Here is a 9,591-nt window from a genome sequence, read left to right as displayed (position 1 = left end):
ACTTGAGAAGAACGTATATTCCCTGGCTTTGGTGTGAAGCGTTCTGAAGATGTCTATTAAGCCCATCTGATCTAGTGAGTCATTTAGGATTGCTGTATCTTTGCTGATTGTTTGTCTATAGGACTTATCCAGTGCTGTCAGTGGTGTATTAAAGTCCCCTACTATGATTGTATTGTTGTCGATCTCTCCTTTGATATCTTCCAGGAGTTTTTTTTATAAATTTGGGTGCTCCTGCCAATAATAGCAGAATTAATTCACAGAACAAAGGACCTTCTATGTCTAGCAGTTTTTACAAAATAGAGGTTACCATGCTTCAACATAACCAGAGCCTTCCATCTGGTGTGGTGACAAAGATGACAGGGAGGTGCAGCATGATGACATTAACAGGCCACACTGGTATCTACCGTCACTCGCTTGCCTGCATTCCCGCCTCCACGGAGGCACTGGAAAACCGGGAAGGAAACTTGAGTGACTACCGGGATGCTCTGTTCAAATCTCCACTGTGGGTCAGTGCGGCTGGCTCACAGCTGCCTTCCTCGCTGGACGTTGCCATGGAAGGTCTGATGCGGGAGCACAAACGCCTGCTCCGTGCCCATCTGGGACAGCTATGAAGAACCATCCTAAATCCAGACCTCCTTGTTGGAAAAGCTGAAGCCTCAGTTGCAACCACATTGTGGGTCCCCTGATCCTCCCTTCCTCCCTTCCTTAGAGGTGTATTTTTTTTTTTAAAGCACTCCCCAGTAAATACCATCATGCAACTCTCAGTGTCCAGGGAGCTTATCTAAAAGCTTAAAGGACCTTTTCGGCATGCTTCTTCCATAGAGCCTGGGCAGTGTTCTTCACTTATTTGGAGGCCATGAGCCAATTTGGACAATACAATGAAAACTAAACACCTCCTCTCAGAAAAATACACAGAGGCACTTACTGTAAACTTGGACATACCGTTTTTAGAGGATATTTTTCTTCCGCTCATCTTCAAGACCCAGTTCAAACTTTACCACCCATATGAAGCCTCAAGCAGTTTTCTGTTTATAAGCATAAGACTAGCCACCGTTTATTGAGCACTTCCTTTCTACAAGACATGTGCCAGGTACTTTGACTTCATAATGCCTTCTGTCATGACATAACTCTGCAAGGTAGTTACAGTGGGGCCTTGACTTACGAGTGTCCTGACTAATGAGTTTTTCGAGATATGAGCCGTCTCTCAGCCAATTTTTTGCTTTGAGTTGCGAGCTAAAATTTGGGTTACGAGCCAGCTTCAGATACCCCACCGCTGGTTGGCGCAGCGAACGTCACAGTGAACGCCACATCAGCCCAGCATCATGTGTCTCACTCGTTCACACTTGATTTGACATACGAGTAATTTGAGTTACGGGCTCCGTCACAGAACGAATTAAACTCGTAAGTCAAGGCCCCACTGTACTGGTATCTTTTAGAGATCTAAGAACTTGCCCAGAGCAACACAGAGAATAATCAGCAGATACTGTTAAAATTACAATTTGTGAAGCTCATGCTTTGAATGGCAAAGAAAGAGAAGAGAAAGTTAAAGATAGTAACTCCTAGCTGTTAGCTCAGTGGTTGGGCCCCCATCCTGTGCACGGAAGGGTCCCAGGTTGGATAGCCAGGTTGCTGGCTTGATCCCTGTTGAGGCAACAGGTGGTGTTTCCCTCTCACATGTTTCTCTCTCCCTCTCTCTCTCTCTAGAATAAATGAAAAACATATCCTCAGTTGAGGATTAAAAATAAATTAAATTTAAAATAAAAAGATAGTTACTCATCAAAAGTCACCTACTGTCAGAATTGGAATTCGAACCCAGGTCTAAGTCTAGAGCTGGCCCTCTTTAGTTTCAATGTGTGGCAGCGCCCGTAGGAACGAAAAATGCTAATTTTGAGCCACTTTTGCCCTTCGCAGCTCCTGTCGTTCGCATTTGTTTCCGCAGCAATTCCCAAAAGATCTTTGCGGGGCGGCATTGGGGACAGCTGCAGTGCGCCCCGCGCCCACAAAGCCGAGGCACGCCTCCTGCCGTACAACGTGGCGGCGCTTAGCATCTCCGCCTGCGTAGGGAAGCTGTATATTATCCGTACAACTGGGCGGCACGCTCTCCACCACGCCCCTGGTGACGTAACTTCCTGTCCTGCGCAGTCGATTTGACCTGTGAACTCGCAAGCGCTTTCCTTTTCCTCTTCCGGGGACGGTGACTTCTGGTATGGGTGCTTTTTCGTTCTCCCTGTAGTTACTCCCTTTACAATCGGCCGCCATCCGGGGAGTTGCGGCATCCGGGGTCTGTCAGGCGCGGTGTTTTGAGCTGTCGTGGGGGTAAGGGCCCCGGAGGAAGGCTAGTTGGTGGTGCAAGTCCCTGGCGTTTAGCTCCAGACACCCCTGGGTCCGGACCTCTCGTCCAGACCCGGGAGTGGTTGGAGCTCGCCGCCTGGTACGTGCCGCCTTGGAAGGCCGGCGTTTGGAGGTAGACGAGGTGCATTCCCGCTAGTTGAGACTCTGGGAACAGCGGAGCATCTTCGTGGCCTGCGCCGGCATTTTAACACCGCTCCTGCTGCATTCTCGGGCTTTGGGAGGGCGGACGACCGGCCTGTCGTCGTTTCAAAATACTTCCTTTCCCAAGGCCTATAGCAGGGAAGAGAAAAACGTGTTTCTAGGGAGTTTTCTGCGGTGGTTTCGGAGATGCCAACGCGAGCAGCGGCTGATCGGAGGGGACACTCGCATTGGCCCTTCGTGTCGGTTTGGGGTCTGACAGTCCGGTTCAGAGTGATGTCAGAGAGCAGCGCGGAGCGAGAACTGCAGGCGGCTCTCAGATGACAGCGTGGCTGCGGGAATTTGGGATAAAAAAATGAGGTTGATTTAAGCCTTGCGTATGCTTTCATGTTCACTGGGAAATTAAGTCGCTCATGTACATGACTTCCTTATAAAACCAGAATTGGTGGGGAACGGCACTCAGCTTCCCCGGGGCTGCTTTCGGGCAGGACACTGGACCTGAGCATCTATGTGCCGGGCCAGTATGAGTAGCTTTTTAAAACGGGCCCCTTCCATAAGGCACCTTGCTTACGGGTGCTGCTGTGTATATGAGTAAATGCGGATAAGGTATAAAGTATGTGATGCCGTTCTGTTTTTTTACGGTGTGAATTATTCCTGCGATGCAGTTTTATTCTATTCTCCTTAGTCTAGGTATTCACCATGGTCCAACGTTTGACATACCGTCGGAGGCTGTCCTACAACACAGCCTCCAACAAAACCAGGCTGTAAGTATTCCTACACTTTAACATACACGCTGTCATTTCTTCGGCTCAATGCTGAGCCGCCCGCTCTTCTCTCCCTTTCTAGGTCCCGAACCCCTGGTAATAGGATTGTTTACCTTTATACCAAGAAAGTTGGGAAGGCACCCAAGTCTGCGTGTGGCGTGTGCCCAGGCCGACTGCGCGGAGTAAGTGAGCCTTTTGTTAGGAATGAGTTAACAGGTGGAGGTTTTGAGTGTTAATTTCCTAAGTTCTGGCAACGGTGGAGGAGAGGACACCACCAGGAGGGGCGGGTCACACTGAAATGCCATTCACTTATATAAACACGCACACCATTTCCCAGTGTAACCTAGTTTAATGTTTGCACTTACAACCTATTAAAAAAAAAAATCGAGCACGAGTTCTGTTCCTGTAAAAGCATCATGAAGTAACCTCAACATTTCCTTTATGCAGGTGCGTGCCGTGAGACCTAAAGTTCTAATGAGGTTGTCTAAGACGAAAAAACACGTCAGCAGGGCCTACGGTGGATCCATGTGTGCTAAATGTGTCCGCGACAGGTAAAGACGACTCTTACATCACATGGGCTTTCTTAAACACGCGTGTGCGTCTGTCAATCACACTGCATGCTGATCATCACTAGGAAACTGGTGGAAAAAATAACTTATTTGAACGAAAGCTGCCTACTTCAGGATCCTTCCTAGGCTAAGGATCATTGGGGCTGTACAAAATAATAAATGACTTAGTTCAAAAGGATTCTTCAGGATTTGGGGCCATCTTTATGCTAGATATAGAAATTAAAATGACCTTGGTTTTGTAGGGAAGGAAGTTAAGAAACTATTTCGACATTAAGATAGATGGAGAGTAGAAAGTGTTTCTCTCAAATCAATAATATATCCTTGGGTGAGGATTTTTTTAAAAATAGGAACAAAATAAATGTATATCCTTCTGGTGAGGCTGGAGCAGAGAATAGTGAGAGGTGGTAGACAAGAAAAGCCACAGATCAGGAAAGACAGTTTTTAGCTTGATCCTTAAAGTGGGGTTTGGGGAGGGCAGGGAAACCTTTGGTGTCCTAGAAACTAATAACTGCAGCAGGATGGATAACGAAATAGTCAGCAAGAGGTGGACGCTTGGAACAGTTTCTCTGTGTGAAGGCTAATGAAATGACACCTCATTCAGACCAGAAGGCTGGGTGTGGGAGGGTTTTAGGTAGAGGGCTAGGTCTTCCGGGTGTGAAAGTGGCATAGACAGGAGTGGATGCAGTGGAGCTTAGGATGGTAACTTTTGCGCAGCATTTTTATGATAAAGACTGTTGCTAGTTCATCAGGGAAGTGTTTGTTACCACCTTTTTGTGAAGAAACCAAGACTTATTGCTTAAGTTCACATAGCTGATAGGAGGCAACACCAGCATTTATTCCAGGTTTTATTGAGACCCTTACTCTTAACCCCACTGACTGTATTAGCATTAAATTGTCTCCATAGACTTAAATGGTAGCGGTGATGGGTCTTTACAAGTGAGGAAGTGGGCTCAGAAGAGTAGTTTGCCTCCAGTTTATTCAGATCGTTCTGTGAAGCGATATAGTCCAATTTCTAAACCAAATCCTGACACCAAACCTTGCAAGTTCGTTTTGCCTTCTAGGAGTTAGTTTGTAAGGGGTTGGTAAGGCACGGTATAGGGATACAGAAACATGATAAATATAACTTACGTGAAATGCAGGAGGACTTAACTCTGAAGTTTAGAGGAGAAATTACTTTCAGGGGACTGGCAATCTGAGAATATTTAAGGTGCAACCTAATTGATGAGTAAGTTGGACAAGGGGTTGAAAGGGCTTTGTAGGCAAGGAGCGAACATAGTTTTTATCTGGTGAACTGAGGGTGGGAAATGAATAGATGAAATTGGAAAGGCACATTGGAGACAAAGGTTATACATTTCAAGCAAGAGGAGTTTGGCTTTTTTACCAGTTTTTTTTTCCAGACATACTCACATGGGGACGTTTATTAAAAATAAAATTTTTCAGGCCGTAGCTCCTGGAGATTGGGGTGGGAATCTAGTGCAGCCTTTAGATTAGCATCAGCTGTGACACTAAAGGAGCGAGTCCTGAGTTAGAGTGGCATCACTGTATTTCTATAATGTGATTACACCAGAAATCCCAGGGTTTTGAGTCCAGGCTAGTAGGTGACCAGAGGTACCACTAGAGAGTACTGGTGCGATAAATTTCTGTGGGAAGTAAGTGAGGTAGCTTGGATTTAACAGATGATGTAGTACCTGCTATTTGCCACGTTCTATACACTAAAAGTAGCGATTGACAAAAATGTACTTTATCTGGCCCTAGCCCGTTTGGCTCAGTGCATAGAGCATCAGCATTCAGACTAAAGGGTCCCAGGTTCGATTCCAGTCAAGGGTACATGCCTTGGTTGTGGGCTTGATTCCCAGTAGGGGGCGTGCAGGAGGCCACCGACCTATATCATCATTGTTTCTCTCTTTATCCTTCCTTTCTCTAAAATCAATATATGTATTTTTAAAATTTACTTTATCTCTAAATAGAGGTTCTAAGTACAGAAATTGCAAGTCCTTCCAAATTTAAGCTTTATAAAAACCCTGAAATCGGTATGAAATTATTCCTGAGCCTACAAGAAGGTAACTTGCCCAAGATCACACAGCTAGTAAATGGTAGGGTTGGCTCCAGTCAGGCTCTAGTCGAAAATCTTTGCTCTTGATAAAGGACCCCTTGCCCCTTCATTTTGGTTCCTAGCTCATTACTCCTGTGTTTTCCCTGGAAATTTTCAATAATGTGGTTAAAACATCCTAAGACGCTTTACAAATCAAGTAATGTCATTAGTCCTGGTTAAATGTAAGCTACCATAGTGGCAGAGAGCCAGCTCCTATGGGTGTGATTTTACAGTTTACTGTGACTCCAAAGAGGAGGGTGGTACTACTGTGGGAAGGACCTTAGGCCAAAAGGGTCTGTCCATATAATGTCAGTTTTTAATTCGTACTTGTGGGTTTTATTTTCGTTCTTGAGTATCTTCCCTCATAGCTTTAAATCTTTGCAGGTACTTTTCTTGCCTTTGATAAATCAATGTTATTTGGGTTTAACTATATTCATTTAACATCTTCCTTTGTAGGATCAAGCGTGCTTTCCTTATTGAGGAGCAGAAAATCGTTGTGAAAGTGTTGAAGGCACAAGCACAGAGTCAGAAAGCCAAATAAATTTAAAAATGAAGCTTTTTTGAGTAATAAAAAACAAAAGTCTCATTCTGTTATTTATCTTGTAATTTGTTAATATACAGGTTTTGTTTCTGTGTGTTATCTGGGGACCCTCTGATACCTAGATTTCTACTTTTTCTAAATGACAGTGGGAGGTTAATGGTCGCTAGAATTTTCTTATGCTAACTCGAGGCAACAAGGCCTTTTGAGAAGAGTAGCCCTTATATCTGAATGCTTCTTTGAAGACCACTTGGATCATTTTCATAGTAGCTCCTTCATCAGAATTCATAGAGCAGAAACCACAGTGTTTAAAGTTATTTGGAATGGAACCATTCTTATATCATTAAACCCTCTTATTTCTTAGTTTACTTTCAAACGGGTCTATTTTGGAGAACTGGAAACTATCAGCAAAAATGAGCTCCTGAGTATAAAACTTCTAATGTCATGGGTATAGTAAAATCAAATTCAGATTTATGTTGGATTTATAATTCAGACAGAACATTAAAATAATAGACCCTAGTATTCAGATTTGTTCCTGTGGAAAGTAATACAAGTAAATGCATATGGTCACAACTGTAAACCTACTTTTCCCTCTCCCTGTATTTTCCCAACTATGTAATACTGTTTCAAACAACTCAATAATGCAAGACTAGATTTTAATAGTTCATTCTTACAGTGCTGAGACTACCAGACATCCATTTCAGTATAAACTTTGAATTGTCCTCCAAGACCATTTTTTCAAGTTATGCCAAGCTTCCAATCAATCCTAGGCTACTTGCACAAGCCAAGAAATCTAGAAATTCTGTAGCTAGAGAATTCTGTGCATTTTGACCCTTTTCCTCTAGACCAGCGGTTCTCAACCTGAGGGTTGCGACCCCTTTGAGGGTCGAACGACCCTTTCACAGAGGTCGCCAAAGATCATCGGAAAATACATAATTACATAGTGTTTTTGTGATTAATCACTATGCTTTAATTATGTTCAATTTGTGACAATGAAAATACATCCTGCATATCAGATATTTACATTATGATTCATAACTAGCAAAATTACAGTTATGAAGTAGCAACAAAAATAATTTTATGGTTGGGGGTCACCACAACATGAACTGTATTGAAGGGTAGCAGCATTAGGAAGGTTGAGAACCACTGCTCTAGACATTGCAATTACTGGCCTGATGTCTTGTGTAGAGAAACATTTCCTTTTTATAATAGTGCCCTTAAAAAAATACATATTTTTACTGATTGCAGAGTGGGAGGGAGAGATCAAAACATCAACAATGAGAATCGACTGCCTCCTGCATGCCCCCTGTTGGGGATTGAGCCCACAACCCTGGCATGTGCCCTGACAAGGCAGGGCCTGGTCAAAGGTCAGCCACTGAGCCATACCAGCTGGTCAGTGCCCTTTTCTAAAGAAGGAAAAAGGTAGAAATCTGGCCTTGAACCACACTGCCAGCTAATTTCTTTGGTAGACATGACTTTTAATCAGTATTTTGCAGAGTAGAGTAAGTTGGCTAGGCTGTCATTTGAACTCAGTTAATTTCTTTTTAACAATACTTGGTAGCATCTCCATAGTGATACCCAACATTTGCCCTGTGCCTGACACTTCAAAGCACGCACTTCATTTAGTCTTCCCAACAACCCTGTGACACCTTTATTATCCCCATTGTACAAATGAGGGCACTGAGGCGCACAAGTTGTGTAATACTATCCATTAGAATTGCACTTGTATTTAGGGAGTTGAGATTGAATGGACTCCCAATAAATACTTCAGCACAAGAGATGATAGCTGAGGTCCCTTTAACATCATCTCAGATGACTGATAAAAGTTTTCCCCAAATGTCTTCCAATTGAATTGTTAAGCAGCCAGAACAATACAGTTATTTTGGGTAATGTTTAATCACAATATAAACATTTTTAATAAGGATATAATTGAAAAGCATTGGATTCTGAAGTAGAGTAACATCTCATTTCTTCTGACTGATGCTGATGGATACTGCTTGGACCTGTTTTGTGATCATCTATAGTGTGGTATAAGAATCTAAAAATGGATACTTTATAATTGAAAAATAATTTTTTTTCGGGAAAAAATAAAATAAAAATGAATACTTTAAAAATAACAAAACAATGCCTTAAAATGTAAACTCAGTTACTTGTTTTGTAAACTAATTTTCTCTAGGCTTGAGATGTCATTTTTAAGTAACAGCTGTGGAGGAAAAGCCTGCATTATCATGGCAGGGCTCTTATGACACAAAGTTCTGTAGAGCAACTTGACTGAACACAGGCTGTAATGTGAGGACTATCAAGTTTCAACAAAATAAGTGGGTTAACTTAGAAATTGGAGAAAACTAAAGCATTGAAGTCACATACTTTTCAAAGAATTCTTCATGTGTTAAATGGTTTAACCTTTTCCAAATTTGAAATGTTTTCACTTTTCTTATAAAACATGTTTGTAGATAATTTGGAAAGTAGGAAAATTAGAATGAAAAAAAAATCCTCTTTAATTTCAGTATGCAGATAATTATTTTTAAGTCAAAATTGGAAGCATACTTCACATATAAACTTGGAATCCTTTCTCCACCCGTAACCCCTGTAAACATGTTTCTTTTGAAAAATAACCAAGTATGTCATCAAATCTATGTACCATAATTTAAATAGTCCCTTTCTTTTGAATAATTGGGTTATTTTTTTCACTGATTTCAGAGAGGGAGAGAAAGCTAGAACATCAATGATGAGAGAGAACCATTGATTGGCTGCCTCCTGCATGCCCCACAGGGGATCAAGCCCACAAACCATGACCTGGTTATAGGTCGATGCTCAACCACTGAGGCACGCCAGCTGGGCTGAATTATTTCTAATTTTTCTCCGTTGGAACACTTGTGAGCATTCTTATATATCTATTTCATTTGTGCTGATTTTTTAAAAATTCATAAGCTCATAATAAAGTACAGTACTTCATTAGTCAAGTCAAATTATTGGGGTTAAAATTATGTTTCCTAAGTGCCTTAGTCTGCTGTAACATTACTGTAGACTGGGTGGCCTTAATGAGTTTATTTCTCAGCTCTGAAGACCAGTAAGTCCAAAAGCAAGGTGCTTGCTGGTGGATTCAGTTCTTGGTAAGAGCCCCCTTCTTACTTTGCA

General features: G+C 42.4%; 1 protein-coding gene across 2 annotated transcripts; it reads left to right on the top strand.

The window, feature by feature from the left end:
• Positions 1–2,136: 2,136 nt before the first annotated feature.
• RPL34 (ribosomal protein L34) lies at positions 2,137–6,501 on the top strand. 2 transcript variants are annotated; one of them, XM_006778890.2, is made up of 5 exons: positions 2,137–2,204; positions 3,176–3,254; positions 3,337–3,436; positions 3,702–3,805; positions 6,372–6,501. In XM_006778890.2, the coding sequence occupies exons 2-5, from the start codon at positions 3,190–3,192 to the stop codon at positions 6,454–6,456; spliced, it is 354 nt and encodes a 117-aa protein (XP_006778953.1). In that variant the 5' UTR covers positions 2,137–2,204; positions 3,176–3,189; the 3' UTR covers positions 6,457–6,501. The 2 variants fall into 2 exon arrangements, with proteins under 2 accessions (XP_006778953.1, XP_015413584.1); XM_015558098.1 differs by lacking the exon at positions 2,137–2,204 and adding an exon at positions 2,242–2,316.
• The last annotated feature ends 3,090 nt before the right edge of the window (positions 6,502–9,591 follow it).

This window comes from Myotis davidii, unplaced genomic scaffold, assembly GCF_000327345.1.
Source record: "Myotis davidii unplaced genomic scaffold, ASM32734v1 scaffold967, whole genome shotgun sequence".
NCBI classification, from domain to species: Eukaryota; Metazoa; Chordata; class Mammalia; order Chiroptera; family Vespertilionidae; genus Myotis; species Myotis davidii.
The sequence above is the reverse complement of the archived record's forward strand: the minus strand, read 5'-3'. Positions and strand labels throughout refer to the sequence as shown.

Coding starts and splice junctions, on each gene's coding strand:
- RPL34 (XM_006778890.2), top strand. CDS start 3,190: ATGGTCCAACGTTTGACATACCGTCGGAGGCTGTCCTACAACACAGCC. Junction 3,255..3,336: donor GCCTCCAACAAAACCAGGCT/GTAAGTATTCCT, acceptor CTCCCTTTCTAG/GTCCCGAACCCCTGGTAATA. Junction 3,437..3,701: donor GCCCAGGCCGACTGCGCGGA/GTAAGTGAGCCT, acceptor TCCTTTATGCAG/GTGCGTGCCGTGAGACCTAA.